Below are 26,087 nucleotides of genomic sequence, written 5' to 3' on the forward strand. Positions count from 1 at the left end.
AATGATATGTTTTTAAAATCACAGCTTCTTCCTGTTACCCATATGCCTGATGAAGATCCAGTGTGATCGAAACGTTGCATTTTAAATAATAAAGTTTATTTTTGGAGCTCATCGGCAGTGTTGCAGACCTACCTTTTTCAACTAGCCTCATTGTATAGCCTGCCAGTCAGCTTTGTTTCAACATGTTGCATTTAATTCTGTGAGAATTTACATGTGTGTGTTCATGCCCTGGCTTCATGCTGTCACCATGTCTTCTATGGCCTGTCAGTCAGCTTTTGCACGTTGGTATAGGCAGTGGGCCAAGAATCATAGCTCATCTAGAAAATGAGTTTCGTTGTGACCGTTTAGTGGCAACTTCAAAACATGTTTTCTTGATCAATTTGGGGGTGCTGAATCCAAATCTGCCTGTTGCCACGGCGTCAGCCTGCACATTTGGCCACCACAAGGGGCGCTATATTAATTTTTGCTTATTTATGGGTAGAAACAGAGTTTTAGAGTTTTCCTTCCTGTTCAGTAATACCATTTTACAGATTGCTTTGTAACAACCATTTCTTTACTTCAAGCCATGTTTTTCTCCAAACATGACAGTTGATTGGTTGAATTATAGAACAACATGCATTGCATATACATTACAATCTAGACTCAAGATGGAAGGAAATACTAAAATATGACTGTGAATGCAGGATATTCTGTGCGCGTCATCATGGCTCCCTATGCAGGCGCCATTGAACATTTGGAAACGCCATGCCCTCTTTCAAACTTTCATATCCCTTGCCAGTATTAATTATGGACTTTATTAACTGCTACGTGAAAGTTTACACGTTTTGCAATGTGTTTCATGCCTTGTTAATCTAGCATATGGATGCACACATTAGAGTCACAAACCCTATATTCATATTCAAACATTTCACGCACGCATCCACACATTCATAGTTAGAACTTTTGTACTACTCCCCTACAAAGGAAAAAATAACTCAACTGATCAAACTGTGCAACTGAGAGAAGTGACTTCCAAGTTTTTTTGTATAATCCTGATAATTTCTTTGAGTTCCGACACAGTAGTAGACGTACAGTTGCTGTTGCCCCTTGTACTGCTGCAGAGATCTGAATTACTATTTTCTCAATTGAATAATTATAAATAATCATTATAATAAAAAGACCACGGCTATACGATTATTGGTAAAATGGGCTCTGCATGGAATAATGATGACCTATTGATACAATTGACAGTATGCAGGTCTATTGATACCAAATTTGACCTTTGACCCATAGTTGGCGCACTATTACTGGATATTCCACCTTGTATCTATCATTCTTGTGTCAAAGGGTCACGTAAAGACAACATGCAATAAATGACATGGTGATTACTTGTTTTGTGCTCATAGTTATGACAAGCCATAATCTTCTAACCCTCTACTGCACTACATTGCCCTCTGGCAACCCAATGTTTTTTAAAGCCTCATCTCCAGTGTGTGTCTCTTTACATTATCAAAACCAATCAGAATGTTAGAAAAGACATGAAAGAACAATTTAGAGTGGTTTGGATGACACTATGTTGTAGTATTTGAAGGCGGGACTTCCTCTTGGGGTGCGAAGGACACAAGATCTTTTGCATTATTAGTGTAACTAAACATGATAAAATCATGAAATAAAAAATACTTTTATGTGCACAAGGCTGTATAGAAGACTCTTATCAGGTTTTAAAAAAGGTTTCCCTTTGTGATTGTTTGTCTTTGCGTTGCCTCAATGCAACGTTGTTCGATAATGGGGTACTTTTTTGGGTGACTTTGTTATTATTGTTTTGTTTGTGTGTGGTTGTGTAACCACATCATCACATATATTTCATCCAGTAAAGACAAAAAACTAAATGTTCTGAAAGTAAATTGGAAATATCTTATACATATCTGATGTCTTATAATTTATACACATTTTGACAATCAAAATGAATGTAATAATGCTTTATGGATGAGCGCATCAGGATCTGCATGCTAGACAAATTTCATCTGAAGTTAGGTAGGACAGCAATGTCAGTGATGAACATCTAAATGTCGAAGAGAGGGAGTTATGGTAGAGGAGGGGAAGTAGAGTATTAACTACTGCTTATTCTTCTTCTAAATATGGGGGAGAATTGCCGTATCCAGCTTCAAACTCAGACCACCTGGGTACTACAAAAGTGGTACTGGGTAGGAGCCTACCTAAAGAATCAGACTCATTGATAAAGTCAAAGCACACTAACTGTTGTCTCTATATATTATAGTCTCTTTCTCTACAGGACGTTAGTCAACTCTGCCTTCCTGCTTGGGAAGCACATCTTTTGTGCTTTACACACCTACGCGGTTCCCCACGCAACTCCCACCATGCTTCATTTATTCTAGGCTTCACTCATAACTAGGGTGGCAGGGCCCTAAGCCATTGAATAGTTTGCTTATGCCTCGGGCCAGCCCTGCGCGAGTCCTACAGATTAGGCCTATCCTTGTAGTCACTTGCACGGAATTATGGCTCACATGCAGTGGAGGTGTCTCCAATGGCGTATCTAAAAGCAATCCCACTTCTGACACCAGCAAATGGGGATAACTTTGCTTGTCCAGCTTCAAACACAGGCCCTCGGGGTGCCAAATGTGCAATATGACCACCACACCAAGCAGTCAGTCTCATTAACATGACATTTAGGGCACACACACAAACCTAGTAATGATCATTCCATCACTGTGCACCTCTGTTTTACGTGAGGTAATTGCGTGTTTTGTTCAATTTTAAACTGAATAAAAATAAGAATATTGGACCTACAGGATAAATAATCCAAAAAAAAGAAAATACATTTTATCAATAAAATGTCTCAAAATGAACTTTAAAAAAATCATGCATAGCCATATTGTGTGCAGTAGAGGGCTAGTAATGTCAAGCAATGTATGTTGAGTTCAAATTAATTGTTAACCTGTGGTACTTTTGTTGCCATGCCATCTTCTTATTTTACAACATCAAAAAACTTTTCACAAAGTATGTTTAATAGAATATACACATTAACTTCATCCTTTTTTTCATAATATGAAATACACAGTAGCTGGAGTGATTTCAAGCAGTTCATTCACCTACCACATGGTGGCGCTATGCCTAACTGCCATTACACACACACAGAAATGTTGGTAGGCATAATACACAGTAATCTGTGAAGTTTCACACTTGTGAAGCACTCCAAAAGGAGTTGGTGACACATTTCCTGTTGAATGGCCAATTTTAATTAAATGCCCACATTACCAAATGTCGCTATTTCAATCTTTGTTTTTTTAAAATCAATGTGCAACTTTTGACGATGGCAACACCTAGAATATTGATTTATGTACTATCAAGTACTTATATCAGCAAAAACCAAGTTGCCACCTGATCACTCCGACGAACCTGCAAGATAGGATTTCTGGCCCGCTGCCTGAGCAGTCTTGCTTAGTCGGTCCTGTACATCATGGCGTACTACTACACATCACATGACATCCAAAATGTGTCATTTGTTCTTTTATTCCTTCAGACTGAGGTCTTGGGTGATGCGATTCATGAGACCAAATGGCAGCCTTTTTTAGGTAATGTGTATGATGATGTGCTACATCTGTCGCCCTTAACTAATGAAGAAAAATGAACGTGCACATTCGAGACAGGGCCTGAACTATGGAGGTAGAACATAACACTAGAAGTGATACAGCACGGATTACCGTGAAAGGGGGGGGCGGGGTCACCTAGTGTTATGTTCTACCTCTATGGTCTCAATAGAAATGTCATGTCCTCATTGTATAGCATTTCAGTCAGCTTTGGCATGTTATTGTTTTCAACATGTTGCACTTAATTCTGTGGGAATTTACATGTTTGTTCATGCCCTGGCTTGACGCTGTCATATTTCTTCATTGTATGGCCTGCCAGGCAGCTTTGGCACATTTTCAACATGTTTCACTTAAATCGGTGAGAATTGAGCTTGAACTATAGGTGTAGAACAAAACATTAGGTGACCCTGCCCCTCTTTTCACGGTAATCCGCGCTGTATCACTTCTAGTGTTATGTTCTACCTCTACGGCCTTAGACAGGTCATGTCCTCATTGTATAGCCTGCCAGTCAGCTTTGTTTCAACATGTTGCACTTAATTCTGTGAGAATTTACATGTTTGTGTTTATGCCCTGGCTTCATGCTGTCATATCATCTCTTCATTGCCAGGCAGCTTTGGCACATTTTCAATGTTTCACTTGTGAAAATTGGGTGAGCAGTTTTCAAGTAAATAAAAAAATATATGTTTTGAAGTTCTTGCCAAGTGTGTGTTTTTTTCTCATATAGTCATTATACCTAAACAAGAAATTAATTCTAGATAAGAAAATGAATTCTAGCTAAGAAAATCCGACTATTTTTAAGCCTTTTAATGAGCTGGTATCAAGTAAATTTGCCTTGTTTTAAGGCTGTTGAATGCTTGTTTTGAGCAATAATTTCTTAAGAGTACATTTAATTTTAAGCAATACTGACTAATAAATGAGAAGACAATGCTTAAAATAAGAGAGAAACTCTTAACAAGCAACAGAAAAACTAGATTTTTTTTTACTTGTTTCAAGTTGTTTTCTATGCTTACTGCTTAGATATTATTTTCTTGTTTTAAGAATTCTTACCAAGTCCAATTTGCTCGCTGCACTGGCAGATTATTTTGCTCAAAATAAGCGATTTTTCACTTAAAACACTAATATTTGTTCTTGTTTTTTAGAAGGGCTTTTTTGCAGTGCAAACATTCAGAACCCATGTCTAGACATGGACAAAACAAACATACAAACAAAATAATGCTTTGCTATCTCCCCCTCCCGGATGGCGAGTATGACAGAGGATAACTGGCAGGTCGGCCAGCACAGTCAGATTTGGTCGAGCACAAGGGCAGCAGCATGCACATGCATAGAAAAAACAAAACATGCAAATTAACGAAATTCCCAAAAAGAAAACAAATAAGCATACTATAACTAGAGTTCACAGCAAAGCACAGCAATCCAGAAATGTTGCCTATCCCAAACCGGACTGACCCCCACCCAGCCAACCTGTTCCCAGATATCTGCGCACTGTCCAGGAGCACAGCCAACCCAGATAAGGAAAAGAAAAACAAACAAAAACAAAAATGGTCCACCTAGTCTGTACTATATGAAATTGCACTTTTCCCTAATCCATCCCACTAATGCCCCACACACAGTCACACTAACACACCATAAAAGTTACTGTATGAACAGTTCGCAGTGTCCACGCCGCTATCGCACACACAGACACACACTCGAACGCCCGCTAAGGCTCACAGTACAGTCCAAATGTCCAGGGAGAAAAACAGCGACCACAGCGCACGCTGGAGCTGCAGCCAAGAACCTCGTCCCACTGGCACTACCACCTTCTTCTGTGGAAACAATATCCACAAATACATGTAAGTTTCAGGTTTCAGGTTTATTTATTTAAAAAGGGACAGCATATATTACCAGCATTTAAACAAAAATGCTAAATACACAAGATTATAGCCATGAGGCTAATTTCCATCTTTTGTCCCTTGACAGGTTTGATGTTCCTTAAAAAAACAAGGTTAAAAATACACAGTTATAGTACACAGTTGTAAAATTATAGTCAAAGATATGTCACACATTTAAAATAAATAAATAAATACAAAATACAGTTACAAGATACAATACCCAAATAAGTTAGAGAACAGCTGCCAGTAGTAGCCTAACCATGGGAAATTATGTTGAGAGCATTGAAAATCTAATAACCACAATTTTAACTGTTTGCTGAATGAGTTTACTGTTGGCAGTTCTTTAATTTCACTGGGAATTGTGTTCCAGGTGTGAGCGACTCTGTAAGAGAAAACAGCCTGACTAAAAGCGCTCTTTCTAAAACTGGCTCTGGTAGCCCTATTTATACTTTTTGTAATACATATCTGTAGAGGAGGAGGGGCCAGGCCATGGAGAATTTTATATAGTAAAACTGAATCATTGTATTTAATGTAGTTATCCCAGTCCAACAGTTTATGTTTTTTCAGTACTTTACAGTGATGATAAGTTTTGGGCTTTCTATCCAAGTTTTATCCAAGTATTTCAGTGCTTGTTTGTATAATGTTTTAATGGCTGTTAAGGTTGTGACATTTGCTGATGCCCAACTATAAGGTATTTAAACTCTTGGACAACATCCAAGTTTAAGACAGGGCAGATATAACTGTCATTTCTATTAACACCTCACGACGCAGGAAAGCATTACGGTTGACTAATTTACCTGGTCGCGAAGTCTCAGCACCCCAGAATTAAACACCGGTTCATATGATTGATGAAGCAAGCACCCATTTTTTTGTAAGATGTGGTTGTAGTCCCAACTGTAAGGAAAATTACCCTAAGTGAGCAACTTGTAAACCAAGCATGGTCGTAACAGCAAAGGTCCAGTCAGCCAAGTCAAACAAGAACCGGCCACCATTTAAAATAAAGAAAATAAACTAATTTGAGAGTCCAAAATAATTATTCAAGTCCATCAAAAATAAGAAAAAGATAATGCAAATAATCCAAAGTAATTCAGTCTCAAAAAGTCAAATTTCACTTACAGCCACAATCTGCAGTACAACTGTTTACCTGAGCTGGTACTCGATGCTTCTGCTCACTCTCTCCCTTTCAGAATGATCACAGCTCAGTATTTCAAATGATCAACCCCTCCCACAGGTCATACTATCTTCACATTTAACGTCATTTATCACTAATAGACACATTACTACTACAATCAGTAAATAGTTGCAAAATAATACACTTAATATGCATCATAACCATTGCACAATTCCCCATGTAAAGTAGCCTGATAAACCAGCCTAAATGTATTGGATGTCTAATTTAGTCTGGCTCCGATGAATGGATAAAACGGAACATTGTTGATGAGCACAACCCGTTGTCTGTGCTAATAGGCCAACGCTCTAACCAATCAGCGCAACTGACTGTGACGTAGTAAGCGCGACAGAAAGCTGTGGAGGGGACTGTAAACATTGGGAAGTAGTGAAGCTGTGAGCAGGGCAGCAGTGGATAACTTCAACGTTTTGAGATGGGGTCGGACTTTAGTTGTCACTTTTGCCAAAAAAGACATGCGAGTTGCCGGTGTACTACAACACTACACAAAACTGTTCCAAAGTTCAACTTCAGCTTTGTCGGTTTCAGTGAACGTCTCCCATACACCGAGGAAGCCCACGGTGTTAAACATACTTGAAAGAGATCTTCCTGTATTTGGGTAGATGACGTGACGTGTACATTTTGCTGTCGCAGGCTCTTAAAATTAAGTAAATTCATGCTTTAAAAATTGTCAATGCTTTAAATGATTAAACTAATGTCGTTGTTGTGAAAAAGTAATGTGTAATAAATCCAGAGCTTAAATAAGTATACTTAATTTTGAGTCAAATGTCACATTTGTCCTATGGTGTGACTGAGGCAAGCCTGGTTCTCCATATTAAAACATTTTTAAATAAATAATCAAAGCTCAGTCATGTTTTTCAAGGTGTCTATTTTAGCAAGTGGCAATGCTTAATTTTTTTCCTGTTTTTCTGAGACCGTATGGACTTGTGAAACTTTGTCGCAGAAAATAATGTCCTGTGGTGTGATCATTTTTTTGGTTAATTCTGTGGATAATTATCTATTGTTGAAGCTCCAGCGGTACATAAATTGTGACTTTAGACCCTTAAGAAGCCAATGGCAAGGGTGGATTTTAGATTTTTCTCTCAGAGTTCTTCAGTCAATCAATTATGTTTTGCTACCACAAGATGTATTAGTTTTGTAGTCCTTTGGTGTGACAGCCATAAAATACATTTTGACAATAGTGTATATTTTTCATATTTTTTTCTTATGTAGATGTATGAAAATGCATCTTACTAAAGGTGAAATTGTATTTCAGTTGGCAACAACATGGCTTTAAATTAACTCAAAAGCTCAAAAGTCCTATGGTGTGATGGTAAAAGTCCTATGGTGTGATGGTAAAAGTCCTATGGTGTGACACTTTGGAGTATCACACCAAAGGACAAACAGGTCACACCAAGGGACTAGATATTTGAGAAATAGCTTTTAAAACAACTGGTAGTAAATATTTTTTTTGTTTTGTTGTTTGACTAGATAAATATTGTGTATTCAAATTACTTATTCCTTTATTGGCCTTTGGAATTTATACTTTGATGCATTGTTGATGAATATTTGCTGTTGATTTTAGATACTGTCAAATGATATAAAATGTCATTAATGGTGCTTTGAAACCATAAAATATAACGTAACAGTGAAGGAAAGATCAGTGAGAGAGTATATAGAGGAGTATAGATGAATAAAGTATGCTGTGGAGAGCTCAATATACAGCATAAATGTGCTGTCCAGCTTGAGATACCAAACAGGCACTGGCCACTACACACTACAGGTTCAATGGTGTGACAGTCATAGCATACCTACAAAAGTGTGATGGTCATGCCAAGGTCACCCTTCAGTATGAGCCTTATGAGCTCTGCAGGTTACATTCAATGACCGCATGGCTGTCATTAAGAGTTACGATAGGCTGATAATCGACGATTCAAAGACTTATAAGTGTAAAGTGTAGGTCCATATTGACTACAACATTATATTATGATCAAAAGACAAAATAATCATGTTGATATATTTGTTTCTGGCTCAGTTTTGCATTTCTGTCCTTTAGCGTGACATGAATGTCCTACGGTGTGACATGTTTTAAAAGCTCAAATATTTGTTTGAGCTAAACAGTATGTTTGATAAACACTGAATATTGCATTAGGGAAGAACAAATTATCGTCCCTGAAAAGTTAGTATAAATTCGGACAATTTTGAACATTTAAAAGAAAGATATCCCTGTTTTTCCTCGAGGGTTTCTAATAATCTCACTTCTAATGGGGAAAAAAATACTTAAATGGTAATTTCTCATTAAATTAAGACTTTAAAAAATTGCAATAAATATGAAGAGTATAACAATGTTCATAAAACTCCATCAAGCCATTTCTACATTACTTAATATATTTATTTCTTAACGTCACACCAAAGGACATATTTTCAGCAAATTGCTTTATCAACGTAAATAAATAATCAATGAATAGACCAACATTGTGACCACTTGGATTTTTTGAAAGATTAATTGCTGCACTACGTAGACATATACTTTTTCCCCTCATAAACAATGTTTTGTGAAAAAAATGTTTTTTGCTGCCTATCCGTCATCTACCCATTTATAGGCCGTCAGGTCACCTCAATTTTCGTTCATTCTCGCTCCACAGCATCCGAACACGATGTCCATAAGATGATGAACTGACCAAAGCTATGTTTCACTTAAGAGAGTTTCGGATCGTGAAAACATCCAAGGGTATAGACGTTTACAGAAGGAATATTTTCCTCTTAGCTGAATGACGACACACGATACACCACGTGACTGCGCTAAACAAATCACGTTGCCGATTTGGACAGCTGCCAGCCCTCTTGCGTTTCACAAATTGTACAAAAACATTTGTAAAAATATATATCTCTCTAAAGGAAGACAGATTGATTCTTAACAGTTAAGAATGACCCTGATTAATTTATATCTTGAAGAACAATAATGCATGAGGGTGCCAAAGGCAAAGACATTAGCCCAAATAGAAATAGTAGAGTAGAGTAGAGTAGAGTAGAGTATCGTTTATTGATCCCAGGGGGAAATTAAGGTGTCAAGTAGCATACACACATAAATAAAGACATAAAGACATTGTCCACAAGACATAACACACATATTTACACATAAAATAAAATAATCATATATAGCTCGCTGTTGCATACTTATTGCCAAGGCATCTCTCTCTCTCTCTCACACACACACACACACACACACACACACACACATACACACACACACACACACACACACCAAAAATATAAAGTGTAAAGTGTCCATAGTGTTCACATGTGCCTTAGCTAAGTGGCACATAGTAGCCAAGACAAGGTGGCCATAAAGTGTCCAGGAGTGTCCATAGTCTCTTTCCTAGAACAATGTCCATTGTATTCCTTAGAAAAAGAGATGGGGGGTTAAACACAAGTCACCCCCTGTGTCACTCCACACACACACACCCACACCCACACCCACACCCACACCCACACACACACACACACACACACACACACACACCAAAAATAAAGTGTACATAGTCCAGGAGTATCAGTAGTCAGGGGGGTTACACACATCGCAAACTGAGTATCTACCCACACACACACACACACACACACACACACACACACACACACACACCACACACACACACACACACACGCACACACACACACGCGTGTGCACACACACACACACACACACACACACACACACTCAGCTGTGCATTCCGCTGAAAAGGAGTCGAAGGGTAGAGAGTCCAGGTAAAAAGAGTATGCAGGAGTGGGATCTGTTTATGCAGTCCAGTCCCCTATGATGATCTCTCTTTGTGTGTCCTTCTGTGCAATGTTGAAAAGCTGAATGGCCCTGGGTACAAAGGACTTCCGCAGCCTGTCTGTCTTGCAGGAGATGGCGCGCAGTCTGTAGCTGAACAGGCTTCTCTGGTTGTTGAGGACTGGGTACAGTGGGTGCTTGTCGTTGTCCAAAATAGAGTCCAATCTGCCAAGTGTCCTCTTGTCGGCTGTGGTTGTGAGGGCGTCCAGTTCTGTGCCTACAACAGACCCTGCTTTCCTCACCAGCCTGTCGAGCCGTCCAGCATCTCTTTTCCTAATGCTGCCACCCCAGCATGCCACAGCATAGGAGAGCACACTGGCCATGGCAGACTGGTAGAACATCTGCAGGAGTCTGTTGCAGACATTGAAAGATCTCAGCTTTCTCAGAAAGTAGAGTCTGCTCTGGCCTTTCTTGTACAGTGCATGTGAGTTGGCAGACCAGTCCAGTTTAGAGTCCAGGTGAACACCCAGGTACTTGTATGTGGAGACTGTCTCCACAGTCTCCCCCTCGATAGAGACAGGCACCAGGGGTGGGGTGGTTCGCCTGAAGTCAATCACCATTTCTTTGGTTTTGGTGGTGTTCAGCCGCAGCTGGTTGGTTCTGCACCATTTGACAAGTAGGCCTACAATATCAATAATATCCAAGATCAATAATGATCGTTCATATAGGCTATACAAAGTGGTCCAACTGTTAAACTGTGCTTCAAAAGGCAATGTAAGTTACCTTTCATGATATATACATTTTTTTTTTCAAATAAATGGAAACAATTCCAATTTTCAGTGATATTCATGTATTTAAAGTGGGATAAATGGATCCTAACATTATCAAGCGCAAGCAGGTAATTGGAGTGCTTCTGGGTCTTCACCTTTTGTCCTTGGTGCTCATCAGTGTAGGGGCTGTCAAACTTGGTCCAGGAAGACAGATGCTGAGGCATTGTAGCCAAATAAAAAAGTTTTAAAAAATTGCAACCTTGAGTGCCTCTGCATCTGTCTTCCTGGATTCCTAACAGTGCTTCATTTATAACAAAACAATAATGCAAGTGGTGGTAGATCCCTTTTTAATCAATAACGGAAGCCATTATAATTATCAATATAATGAACATTCAGTTATTCATGTGGTAATTTATCCATTGCTAGATACACAACACATACAAACAGTCATAAGTATATGCTTCAATAGACTGGCCTAACTGCATGGTTGTACCTAAACAGGAGGACTAGGGCATCGGTCTACAACCCTTGGTGGAAAGGAAGATGGAGGCAAGGTAAACAATTACAGGCTGCCCTTTTAATGTATGTCATTGAAATGTTGACAAAATGATCCACTGTTGGCTCCTTAGTGGCACCTAGAATCCAGCTGACTAAATTATTAAGTACAAGAGGAACAGCTGTTTGTGCTTCACTGAACGTCTGTAGTCTTCTGCAGTGGGGGGCCATGGGAACAACGTTGTCTTTTTTCAGTGTTGCTATCTGCCTGGCTCATTTTGCTGGACTGTCACAATCTGTTTCCACACCTAAGGGTAACATGTCGAAGACCATATCTGTTGACAAAGTCTGAGCAACAAACAACAATTCAGTATTACAAGCCCAGATAGCAAACTTACATTGAATCGATGTAGAATCAGCATCCCATTGTCGACGCTAAACCATTGAAACAACATCAGATTTCGATGTTGATTTAGCATCAGTTTGCACCCTCGACTAACATTGAAACTATGTTGATTTTGTAACTATGGATCCACGTAACTTCAACTGTATTTCGATACGTGCCTATATTGAAACAACATTGAAATTTCAACGTAACTAAAAATCAATGAGCTTTCAATGTTATTTCAATAGAAAGCCTACCAGAATTATCTGGCTCATATATCCTGCTTTATCTACAGCCAGGATCCACATTTTAATAATATAAAATAATAAATATGAAACACAAGATGTTTATTAAGAAAGATGTTTATTAGGCTATTTTAATTATTTTAATTACTGTCACCGCGACCAGCACCTCCAGCCCTGTCAGGCGCATAGCGCAGCCATTTCTGTACAGCTTGTGTAAAAACCAGATCATCCATCCGACCACCAGGCTGTTGAGCGAGGGCATCTGAAACACACAAAATGTAGATTTAATTAAAATGAATCCTAACAACACACATCGGTCCATAAAACTTTTCAAAATATATTGAAAATCCCATATCGTGCAATTTCTGAAAGTTTTGCCTTGATCACATGTTGATTTTCGTTGCATGCATGGTGCGCAGTGCTTGCGGGCCAGGGAATCACTGTGCTAGAGGGCTTTGCGGTTTGAATGGGGGAATGCGTAAAGCAACCTGTATGTTCCAGTGATTTCTGCAAGCCTTCAGCTGATCCTCTCGTATGATTTTTAACCTCATAGAGGGTTCAGTGCCATGTAATTGGGTTATTTTTTACAGGGTGATCACCACTTGGGACCGAGGGAACACTACTGAACTGTTTCCATTATAAACATGTTCGATAGCCATGATTTGTGAATGTTATAATTGTTAGTGATGGAGAAAGAAATGTACTGTGTATGGTCTAAAACTCTGGGGAACTACATTCTCCACCAATCAGAGAGCGAGACAGACAGGTGGCGGGAAGATGGGTTGCATCTCGCTCTCTGATTGGTGGAGAATAAGTGAACGTGCGTGCTCATTCAATGATTAGTTTTTCTGCCTAGAGATTTGCACACACTCCAGATTCGCAAGCTGAAGATGATTAAACAGTCATCACCACGTGCATTCAAACTAGTTTTGAAGAACATCTGGGAACTTCAAATAGTAAGTAAACCCTTGTTAAACATTCAAGTAAACCTGTATTATATAAGCTGTTATCATTGTACCAGTTTAACGTCGTGTTTTTTGCCTCAAGTTTACCGTAGCTAAGACCAAGGCTAGCAGAACTCCAGGCCCAGCTGCGGCCGAGGGCAGGTGACATTGTGAATTTTCGGGTAACCTAGATCAGTGTTTCTCAACCTTTTTTAAGGTGAGGCACCCTTTCAATTCATGAAAAATTTCAAGGCACCCCAAACCAAAACCAACAAGCCGTAACGCATCGCATCCAATACCACACAAGCTTAGAAAAGTAACATATTTGGAAACGTCACACGACCTACGTTCAAAGTTGCAGCTGACTGGGGCGAACTGTATTTAATTTATTGTGCGTAAATGGCAGATGAAAGATTCCACTGACTAGCATTAACTTATCAATTCAGATAAATATGTATTATATTACATAATTTTATATATCAGTCATTTTCCGCGGCACCCCAGGGTGCCCCGCCACCCCTGTTGAGAAACACTGACCTAGATTGTTTTCGGTTTGGGAACTGTCCATGTTAGACTACCAACATTTACGTTAGTTTCGACGTTTGCTTGTATAAGAAAAAAATAGAGGTAATCAACCGAGTTGGGATATGATCTGAAACTAGCCTAATCAGAAATTATTCTATTCAGATGGGACATAAATTATCATTGGACGTCAGTGTTTCGCCGAAATTATTGCTCCGGAATTGAATTGTTGGTCCATATGGTAGGCTTAATTTATCCCCTGCGATTCTGCGAATAGGACATTTAATTGAAGGCACCAGAACTTTTTGAGTTGGTTGCACTAAATATTTTCAGGTGCACCAGTCCATAATTGCTGGTTGCACTGGTGCACCTAATTTATTTTAGGAGCACCACTGACAAAATGGGCGCACACTTTGGAGCAGAGACATTTGATACAGAGACGCTTCACTCCGTGGGAAATGCATTGGCCGGGGTGTAGTACGGAGGCGTGGCTTGAGAATAGGTTGCACATGCCACATGCCCAGTGAGACTGACGTCTGCTCTGGAGTGCTGGTATATTGCCACACCACTGAGGTCATTCTGCGACAGCCCGCCACGTGGGGAACTCGTGCCCTACCACTTAACGTCCCTCTGGCGGACATTCTAAAGCAGGTTGACAACTCATTTACACTTCTCTAGATATATTTTTTAAACAGCACCAGTTTTGGCCTCCCGTTTACATGTAACCAGAGTTTTAGCATGGGCATTTCTAATATCCAGGTGAAAAAAAAAATACTGTCACAATGAAGTTTGCATTTACACCTAAATGGATAAAACACAACAGAGGTTTTAATGACTCACCATACATGCATTTACGGACTTTGGTGTCCCTGAACGCCCTCTTCTGTTTTGCATGTTCGTCGAGGTCTTTGCGCCTTTTTCCTGCCCAGTTGAACCCGGAGGCCAGTTCGTTGGTGAGGATCAAGGACATGACCCGGCGCACCTTGGAGTCCAGGCAGGTCCCACCAACAACTTTGAGGCGAGTGATCTGGTATAAAAAATACAGTGATTGAGTCACAGTAAATCAATCATTGGTAGAACCACCTCCCACCGTAGCCCATGGCCATTTCACATATTTCAGCTGATAATTGCCCAACTACATTCAATTCAATTCAATTTATTGGGACCATGTACAATTAAAACATAAATGTTGCCATTTCATGCATTGTACCAGATGCACAAAGTATTCAAGAAAGCTTGTAAAACAAAAAAGGTAGAGTTTTAATTTAAATGATGTACTGTGAAGGTTTTGTGGGGATACTGATTGAAACTTTATCCTAGTCACCTTCAAGGACTATAAGGATCATTCATTCAGAAAGATTCATTATACAAACCCCAACTCCGGTGAAGTTGGGACGTTTGGTAAACAGTGAATAAAATCAAAATGCTATCATTTTCAAAACATTCAATCCATTCATTAGATGGAGAATAGTGAAAAGACAACATATAAAGTGTTAAAACCGAGAAAAAATATTGTTTTGGGGGACATATGTACTCATTTCTAATTTGATAAATCCAACACGTCTCAAAAGAGTTGGGACGGGGACAATAAATGGCAGCAAATCTCGAGGAAGACTAAAAACAAAACTAAAGACAACACTTAACAGTTAAATACATTAACCGATGAGATGATTTTATATAAAAAACAGTGTTACTTTCAATCTTGGACATGATTTCACCAGCTTAAATGGTGGGTGTATTCCTTGTCATGTTTAGCAATGTTTTCCTTTCTGTAGTGCTTACAGTGTGACAGGTCTTGACCAAAAGCCCACCATTTTATCACCTGCTGGTCCTTATGATGGATTATTCCCTTTGCATCTTTAATTCTGAGTGACTCAGCCTCTCTGTGATGATCTTATACCTGGACACCTATATTGTCCGTCAGTACAATTCATTTTGAAATGTTCTTCTTTGTTGTTTTATCTTATTTGGATGTTTACTAAATTTCACTGATCCCCGTCCCAACTTATTTGAGACGTGTTGGATTTATCAAATTAGAAATGAGTACATATATCCCCCAAAAGAGTATTTTTTTCTCGGTTTTAACACTTAATATGTTGTCTTTTCACTATTCTCCATCTAATAAATAGATTGAATGTTTTGAAAATGATAGCATTTTGATTTCATTCACTGTTTATCAAACGTCCCAACTTCACCGGAGTTGGGGTTTGTATGTCCGAAAAGCGCATCATGTTTTTGCATATTCAACCTCAACAATGATGTAGTTACCAATGCATTGCAGGCCTCCGGCGTTTGCAGGATATTTTCTGCTAGGTCGAAGTCTTCCATGGTCCGGAGCGGCAACTCCAACAGGTTACCCTGGACCAATTGTCCTTCCCCCCTCACTGGTTGGCAGCACCTGCAGTACTGACGAAACTCCTGTACCTCCTTACGGAGCTCCTTCACCTCAGAGGTGAGCTCCGTCACCATCGCCACCAGCTTCTGCAAGGCCACATCTGTTGATGGTATTGATCACACTTCAGTTCAAGGATTTTTAGATGTTCCATGTTGAAATAATTAAAATATATAACTACAGTGGTCCGCAAAAGTATTCACACCCATTTCAATGCTTCACCTTCTATTTCATTGCAGCCATCTCCTTTAGCCATTTGTGTTCCTTTTCCCCTCTTCAATACACATGAGCATAATAAGATTATGAATATTGTGGGGGTGGGCTGAATATACTCTCAGGGATGGCTGCAATGTAGCAGAAGGGGACTCGCTGAACCTTACGGAACTGTTCCCCATGTTCTACATGAGGCACCACTGAACCATCATAGTGACAATGCACTTGTGGCTGTTCTGGGTTGAGTCTGTCTCTGCAGCAAGTTGTTAAGAGACTTTCAGAGATTCTCACCAAGTCAGGTGATGTTTGCGTAACAGGCTCTTCAAGTGGCCCAGATAGTACTCATAAGGAATACATGGAATGTAGTCTAGTCTTAATTGTAGTCTAGGGGACCAAAAACCTGTATTCTGCTGACAGGTGCTATTGTTAAGAACCACAGGGTCAGTATATAGCATGAAGCTCCGTAGTTCAGTTGCCTTCCACCTATCGATCTCTGAGAGGGCCCTGGGCTTGCGACTGAATTCTGTTCGAGTGTAAATACTCAGTTGGCAGAGTTTGTCAGAAATGTCAGTGATCATGCGGCTACCCAACCTATTTTTAGTGTCTTCCCTCTTATCCAGATATTGAGAATTTTCTTGTGACGCCGTGGCTTGCGACTGAACTCTGTTGGGGTGTAAAGTCGTCTCACTTTGGAGACTTAATCGGAGATTTTTGTAATTGTGCGGCTACCCAACCTATTTTCATTTTCACCACAGAAGCGAGGCGAGACAGTGTTTAATTTCAGTGGATGACCAACCACTGGCTCATTGCTGTGACACAACTGAAATATGAATTAATGATGATATTTATTTATGTATTTATTTTCTGATGTATTTATTGCGAATTGCGAGGAAGTCTGTATCGCGGTAAAGCATGTTTTTTTTCTTTATCAAGTCCTTATTTGTATTAGTCGCTGTTTTGTTTTCTTTATGGCGGTCTATCCCAGGAGGGGACTCCGGTCTCGAGCTGGGTAAGCCGCTGAAGATCCGTTAGTTAGTCAGTATTTCTTTTCCAGTTTTGACAGGTTCAGTGAGAGCAGGGCATTATCTGTATTTTGGTTTAGGCTGCCTTATTTAACCCTGTTTAAGCCACGTTTTTTTCCCCCCAATGATTAATTGTGATTTTGACTCGTTGCATATTAAAAGGTTTGTAAATTTACATGCAATTATTTATTCATTGTTTTAAGGGTGAGGGGTGCTACGGCTGGCTGCTGCCTCTCCGTTACTGTATACTCTCCAAAGGCATTGTATTAATTAACATTTAATTGGCAATCTACTGATATAAATCCATGAAAAGTTGCACTTGCCTTTTAAAGCCTGCCTGGCTGTGTCTCTGGTATCTGGAACTACAATGAAGAGAAAATGAATATGTACAGTACTGAATATGAGAATTAAATAATACATGAAATATTCTGTTTTCTATTCTCTTCAACAGACCTTCAGGTGAAAACTCCATGAAGGGACGGGCTGCTGGCATCTCTCCCATGCCTGGGAAGTCCTCTCCGAAAGACAGCACAGTAGAGGAGTGCAGGAACGGTGTGACATTAGGAGAGGAGCTGGAGCGGGGCTCGAGGTTGTGGTATATAGAAGGGCTTTTTGGTGGGGACTGCAGGGTGGTGCTTGGAGTCACTGTATCAACAAAGAGTTTGGAGAAATTAAGCTAGCCTTATTACAAACCATTGCACTTACATGAGAAGTTTGGTGTGAATCAATCCAAAGCCCTCTTAGAGGTCATGCTCACCATACCTGGCAGTAAAATTTCTGGTGCAGGTGGATGGATTTGTATGGGTGCTTTACTTCCTCGGTCAAATTCCTCATCCGCATAGATTGGATTTTTTCTAGAATTGAAAAAAAACCAAGCAAAACAAAACTCAATAGCCGGTTGCACATAGTCGGGATCTATCGCGGTTTTTTTTTTTAATTTATTTTTTACTGAATATACTATGTATTGACTCTTTATGAACTGATTTTGTATAACTAATGAATTAACTGATTGTATGTTGGCGTATGTGCAGCTGGCTAATATTACATTTATAATAGTTCAGTTCAGTTACTTAATTAATCCCCGGAGGGAAATTCAGGTGACCAAGTAGCTTACATAGTGGGAACTCTGCCAGAATGGTTTTGAAATTGTAAGTTTAAAGGAAACCTTTCTTTTCTTTTGCCGTCCACATCTGACTCCATATCTGTTGTGTCGCACAGTCCTCTCAAATACCAGTCCAGGGACCTCCATGCTGCCTCATGTGTCTATAATGCAGAATTGGTTTCAGATAGGAGCAAGTGCGGACAACCATGACATGAAGAGTTCAGATGCAAAACCCCCTAAGTGCCTTTTCAGAAATTAATCTTAATTCATTTTTATTTAATACAAAGATATCAAAATTGCATATTTTTAAATTTTATTTATGTAATATAACTATTTATATGTATTATCAAGTACATGAATGTAAACCAAACTAACAACCGGGTTCTCTAAAAATATAGAAGTGCAGGTCTTCAGAAATGGAGTTAGGGGGTTTTGCATCTGAACTCTTCACATGTTTATCAAGTAACATTATTTGACAACACTCACCAAAAGTGTGGAGAATTCTAATGTGTAGGTAGACGTGCCATTCAGGTGTTGGTTCATCCCTCCTCCTTACGGCCTCATGGAGTTTGCCACTGTCCTTTCCAGGGTAGGGTGGCCAGTAGACTTTGTCACCCTTCACCCATTTATCGGGTACTGGTTCTGTTCCCCCATTGTTGAATTGGATGACTAGCCACTGGTTCATTGCTGTGTATGCAGAGAGGCGATTTGTAATGAAAGTAATTCAAAGTAAAACTGAATTATGAATTTATGATGATATTTATATATGTACGGTATATGTATTAATTTACTTATTTACTTAATATACTATGTATTGACTTGATGAACTGATATTTTTAATAACTACTGAATTCATGAAGAGGCGATTGACAGTTTGGGTATATAACTATTTGTTCCCCCATTGTTGAATTGGATGACTAGCCACTGGTTCATTGCTGTGTATGCAGAGAGGCGATTTGTAATGAAAGTAATTCAAAGTAAAACTGAATTATGAATTTATGATGATATTTATATATGTACGGTATATGTATTAATTTACTTATTTACTTAATATACTATGTATTGACTTGATGAACTCAATTTCTGAAGAGGCGATTGACAGTTTGAATATTTACTTCGTATGAAGTAAGGGAATTGCAATGAAGTCTGTTTTATCGGGATAAAGGATGTATTTTTTTTCTATCAAGCCCAACTTAACTACACTGACACTCTTGCTCAACCCTGACACTTTAAACAGACCTATTGTAGAGGAAGGAAAGGGATACTGGAAGTAGGACTCCTTCTTTCTAAATGTTCGGAAAATAATGAATGTATCACACGCTACCCTGACAATGTTTTCCACAATCCCAATGTCCTCAAGAATGTGTATGGCATTGTCTCCAGAGTTGGTTGATAAGGTGAACTTTTCAGTGACAACCTTACGGTACTGTTCCCCATGCTCTAGATGACGCACCACTGGACCATCATAGTGATGATGCATGTACTTGTGGCTGTTCTGGTTTGACTCTGTCTCTGTGGGAGCTTCTGAAAGCCTCTTCACAACTTGCTGCAGAGGCAGGTGTGGCTTATGTAATAGGCTCTTCAAATAGGCCAAATAGTTTTCATAAGGAAAACATGATATGTTGTCTAGGGGACCAAATATCTTGTACTCTTCTGCTAGGTGTGTCAGCCCATGGACATTGTAAGTGATTTCAGATTTCCCATATAGTTGCCCAAAATGACTAACGAATGAAATAAGTAATTCATTGGCACAGTCTATCATGCTCTCAGTTGTTCCTGGGGATAGAAGGAGGTGCATTGCTACAGAAAAAAGCAAAAAATTGTTGTACATTTCTGTCGGTATGGTATTGTTTAGAACCACAGGGCCAGTATATAACAAGAAGGTCCGTAGTTCAGTTGCCTTCCACCTATCGAGCTCTGAGAGGGCCCTGGGCTTCCGACTGAATTCTGTGGGGGTGTAAATACTCAGTTGGCAGAGTTTGTCAGAAATGTCAGCCATTGTGCGGCTACCCAACCTGTTTTTGAGATTCTTCCCTCTCATCCAGATATTTAGAAGTTTTCTGGTGACGCCGAGACAACATGAATGCATGTAGTCTGAGGGAAACATGCTGACCATTTTCACCACAGACGCTAGGGGAGACAATGTCTGATTTAGGTGGTGGTCTTCGTCAACCATTGCGTTGAAGTCGTCATCAGTCCTTAAATTAGCGTTAACTTCCGGGAAGGCCATTTTGCTAAGCCATTCACCCACTTGAACACACTTGTCGCAGCCCGAGTAGCCATTGTGGCCCTTTATGTTTTTAAGAAAGGCTCGGGCAGGGGCGTCACACACAAATGAACTAACTTTAATCACTATTTGCCGTCCATTGTAACAAATACCTTTCTGTAAGACCTCCTTAGGTTCTTCTATTAATGGCCCCAAATACTCAGACACACTTTTGGGCTTTCCAGCACCACAAAAGAGGCCCACAAGAAATGGCGACTTGGTAGGATCCACATTCACTGTGGCGAGAATTGGCCAGAATTGCAGTTTGCTACTCTTAAAGGGAAAAAACGTTTTTTTGCATGTGGGGCCTTATTTCTGGAATAAAACACATCACTCTACACACCCATACCACTTTTTTCCCATTTGATGCAGTTTGGAAGATTTTGTGTCAGACGGTATCCACTCAACGGTAGCCATAGGGGCAACATTTCCAAGCCCATAAATGACTTTTCCCCACTTTTTAAACGTTGTGCAGATGTGCCATAGTCGAATCAAACACTTCCCGCGTCTGTCACACCCCCGCCTACTTGTATTCATTTATTTCTGAAAACGGCAATGAAGGCGGCACCGTGACGTCAAGGTGGCTGCCATTGCATTGCATGTTGCGGTCTGTGTTTGCAATTAAGCAGTTAGCAAGCAAGGCTGTGAAAACTTCCTCTTTTACAGAAGATGGCAGAAGATTCTGACTTTGAATTCGAAGATGACTTTGTGTATGATGGCCGTCCGTATCGTTTTGAGCCTGAGTATACAGATGAGGAGCTGTTGGAAAGAAGAAGGCAGAGACAGGCTATGGAACAGCGGACCAAGCTACAACCAGTAGCGCGCTCACGAACAGATGCATCTGGTGGTGCTCTTGTGGACACGTTCTATTATGAAAACCGAAAATGAATGTCTGTGCTGTCTTACAACTCTAGAGGATGTCCGTGCCTTGATGAACCTTGGAGTCATAGAAACGTTTTTTCGTGTTCCCAAACTGAACTGGAGGACACAGCCCCAGCCAGCGGTATCAAATGGACAGCTGTCTGTTGAGTAAGTAGCATGATAACGAACGTGTGATGCAGATTTGAATTGTCACCGTTAGACTGTTACTATTCAGAGTATTGTTCTCACTCATGCATTACTGCATACTAATCACTGTAATCATTTTTTCCATAGGCAATTTCGGCTAGTAGCATATCGAATTGTTCTCGACTGGGCACTTGGAGGGCTACGACTGGGACCAGGCCACAGAAAGGTGATTCCCAGCTGCATCGTGAGCCTTATCAGAAGCAAGTATCCATCTCCCAGCGGAGACTATGTTGGATTCACGCATGCAGAGCTCCTCAGTATATTCGAATAGCATACCTTACATTATTATATTACCTTCAAAAACGTTCATAGGCTACATCCGACAGCCTACCTGCACTGTGATACAACAGGAAATGTCCAAGCCCCGACAGCAGTTGGCAAGCATTGCAAACACGTTTTACAATTCATTATTGCCTCAATTGTGTTCAGTCTCTGGCAGTGCCTCTATCAGCTTCTTTTGACAAGCATATACCTAATGCATATATCATACTGAATAGATGTCATTACTATCTATTGTACATTTTATAATATCATTACAATCTATTGTACATTTTCAATAAATGGAAAGAACCAAGATCAGTTGTGTTTGGGCTTTATTTGTACAAAATGTCATTCATAATAAGACATTCATTCGACAACACAGCATAAGCTACAGTCAGACAGTAATGAAAAATGCTGAGTCCTGTTTTGTTTTTTGTCCAAGGCCTCTCAGGGGCTTTGAGGTAGTTTGCAACACCTTGACTTTTTTTCAAGTATTTCAACTAACTGTAAACATATATGTTAAAGTGGCACATATGGTTGTATTCTGAAAAGCCTAACAAAACTAATATGACAGTAAAGTGAATATAATCCAAACAATTTTCATTTAGATTGAGTGTAAACAAAACTGTACAAAAAAGTGGTAGAGTTCTTCAGTCAGTGCAAGAAAACAGTGTAAATAAGTAAAAAGAGCATTTAGAAAGTTTTCTTACAGCGAGTAAAAAAGTAATTGAAAGTCACCCTGTTTCTCTGCTATTTGAATACTAATTAGATGGACCTGTAACACCTCTAATGCCCCCCCCCACGTCACGTCCCATGCGATAATTCTCAGTATATATTTGAAAACTAGAAGTTGCAAGGTTTGTAGCGTCAAGGCCAAAACTCTGAGTTATAGATGATTTTGGAGAAGTGTGAAATGGTGACCCCGAAGACCCTTGGGTGTTGGATTCAAAGAAAAAGTCAGTGGGTCTAATAGGGCTTAGCTCTCAATCCTCCAAAGCGACTGGTCCGTCTAGCCACTAAAAAGTTTTTGTCTAGTCTGGCGACTGGAGCAATATTCTGAAGCAGTCTTTTGCAACGTGGCTTCTTGAACTGCTCTGTGTATGCTATACTAGCATCATCCCTCATCTCCAAGGCACGCTCAATTAGGGTCCTTCTGAAGGTCTGTGTCGTCTTCTGGTAGATGGGCTTTGACACTCAATCCCCTGACTGCCTGGAATATGGGAAGGACCAACAGAGTTCACCTGGGGAAATAAAGATGAAACTTTGTTTATTTACCAGTAGACTGTCAGTGGCAGAACAATTACACACAGGGCCCCGATAGGTTGCAGGGCACCCACCAGCATTACATGTGGGCCCTTGGGCAAATGCTGCATACTGTTATTGACCATTACGATTCCATTTCAAAGACAACACACAAGCTTCCAGTAAGACATGGCAGCAATAAAGCAAAGCGGTCAATCAAATGAAGGTGAATGCTTCCCATACTACTTCAAGCATACACTTTGTGAGACCACCCCCCTCCCCTATTTTAGATATAACCATTTCAATTGTTCACCTAGAGTGATTGAATACCTTCACACACAGTGTACACAGGTATAAACAAATGTATGGACATATTACCTGCTTTAGTTGTGGCCTGTTGCCTCCCTCTCTCTTGCTCCTCATCAGACAAGGGGGGGTGGAGACAGGTGTGCTCACTGCTCCCTTCTTCCCATCGATGCACCCCAGTGATGTGGTACAGCAGGGAAGTCCATCGACGGATACAAAGCTGAAACATTGAAAGGAAATGCTCAGTGAAATTTTCAATATGTGTTCATCCAAAAACGAGGACAGGGTTTGATTTCAGTGTGTGAGCAGCTATTTATGACAGGTTTTCATGCATTCACTATTAGAGATGGACCTGGTGCACAATAAAACAGTGTGTATTTTGTCAGAATAATAGTGAAGGGCGAAATATTGTCATGTAATGGCAGTTTTCAAAATAAAAGGTGTTTGATTGTTGTTCTTACCAATGGTTGCGACCACGTGGGAGCCAAGGCATAGTACTTCCCAGATAACGAACGCCTTTTTGGTGTTGTTGTAGTCTGGGGGGGGCTTGTCATAAGCACATTCAATGCAGAGTCAAATGGCCCTCTAGATCCTGATGGTTCCTCCAGTGCACCGTGTTGGCTTTTCTCAGGAGTTGACTGAGGAAGTGAAGATAATTCGGTCACTGCAAGGCTGAAACCACTGCTGGCACTTTCCTAAAAGAGAAAATAAATACAAAAAGGAATACATAAATAAGACATCACACTGCATCAATGTCATCAGCTTGGGACTATGATGAATCCCCTTTCTTGTTCATCTGACATTGAGACATAGGCTATACATACAAGTCAGTGACTGTAGTATTCAGAGAAATCAACACAGCTGAACCATGTCCATTCCTCATTTAAACCTTTTATTTTGGACCTTTTTACAAACTTCTGCAACAGTAAAGATAGTGTTTATGATGTCTTTATATCTTTTTGTATGCATATCTTGCATGCCTGTCTATCTGGCTTTCATGACGTTGGAAATCTGCATCTACAATACCCCATACACACCTCATTCACCTATGGGTTGCATCGTACAATCAACATGACGCAATGAAAGTAAAATACGGTGTGGTTCGAAACAAACCAGCATTCCATTGTTGATGTACTGGTAATTCGTGAACGGCTCCAAAAGTCAAGGCTTTGATGATGACTGTTCACTGATCGCTCTGGGAGACCGTTCACAAATGCACCCAGCAGTAGAGCTAGTCTAGAGCTCTATTTTGCAATCGATAGTCTGGCTAGTGGGAGCGAGCCGACCGGGGAGCGTCCTGCGTTGGGAGCGACAATCAGGGAATCTTTTGCATCACAGGTAGCCTGCTTGGGTCATGTCAACTGTTTTACCTCTACGTTTCAATTTTGTTCCCCAATGTTCCAAATGCACCCACTGCTGCTTCCGACAAAACGGACAACTTGGAAATGGTGCACACAACTTATAATTTGGCTTGTTTGAATGTTTGCTAGCAGTAGACTTTGCACTGATTCAAGTACAGGGTAATCACATACAATTAGCTCGTGGACATGTGAAAGCTAGCTTACCGTAGTTTCCTCTGAGCGTTGTTCGGTGGCCGTAGGCACAGCGCCGGTCTTGAGAATTCGATACTGAGATTTTTGGCCAGGTTTCATTTCCTCTAGTGGACAAAAATCATCGGCAGAGAAATGGGCACTACAAACTCGATGATCAGCGCGTCGCAATCGCTGCGGTCTGATGTTAGGATCCATTCTCATTGCGATAAGCCACAGTCTCAATACTTCTCGGTTTTGCAGAGGAAGCCGATGAAAAGACAAGGATGTCCATCTAGTCATCTTGTTTTCGCATCCTGGGAATGTACACATTCGAACCATTTTTTGCAAAACCCAAATATTACTCCCAAAAAGCTAATGTTTACAAGCGTTTTGCAGTCCTAGCTGATTGAGCGAGCGAAGGAAGCTCAACCGCCTGCTGTCAGAATAAATGGTGTCGCCAGCCGATGACGTCACGGTGCCGCCTTCATTGCCGTTTTCAGAAATAAATGAGTACAAGTAGGCGGGGGTGTGACAGACGCGGGAAGTGTTTGATTCGACTATGGCACATCTGCACAACGTTTAAAAAGTGGGGGAAAGTCATTTATGGGCTTGGAAATGTTGCCCCTACGGCTACCGTTGAGTGGATACCGTCTGACACAAAATCTTCCAAACTGCATCAAATGGGAAAAAAGTGGTATGGGTGTGTAGAGTGATGTGTTTTATTCCAGAAATAAGGCCCCACATGAAAAAAAGTTTTTTCCCTTTAAACAGTGGCAGTCCATCCACATTGAACTGCAGCCACAAAGTGTTCCCAGAGAATGCCAAGGCTCTCAGTTTTGACATCAACCCTGTAGCTAGCCCACAGTGGTGATATTCCCCTCCCTCCATCTCCTGAGTTGGTACTTCAGCTCGCGTCCTAAGAAC

At 40.3% G+C, this 26,087-nt stretch overlaps 2 protein-coding genes across 2 annotated transcripts in view; both read right to left on the bottom strand.

Moving 5' to 3' along the window:
* Positions 1-26,087, bottom strand: part of LOC134464470 (deleted in malignant brain tumors 1 protein-like) — a 295,644-nt gene that overhangs the window by 61,833 nt on the left and 207,724 nt on the right. The window lies entirely within an intron of this gene.
* Positions 22,906-25,894, bottom strand: LOC134438734 (THAP domain-containing protein 1-like). Its single transcript, XM_063188375.1, has 4 exons — positions 25,197-25,894; positions 24,093-24,326; positions 23,704-23,851; positions 22,906-23,324 (listed from the first exon to the last, which is right to left on the bottom strand). Exons 1-4 carry the CDS (start codon positions 25,500-25,502, stop codon positions 23,278-23,280), a joined length of 735 nt encoding a protein of 244 aa, XP_063044445.1. The 5' UTR covers positions 25,503-25,894; the 3' UTR covers positions 22,906-23,277.

This window comes from Engraulis encrasicolus, chromosome 2 (genome assembly GCF_034702125.1).
Source record: "Engraulis encrasicolus isolate BLACKSEA-1 chromosome 2, IST_EnEncr_1.0, whole genome shotgun sequence".
Lineage (NCBI taxonomy): Eukaryota > Metazoa > Chordata > Actinopteri > Clupeiformes > Engraulidae > Engraulis > Engraulis encrasicolus.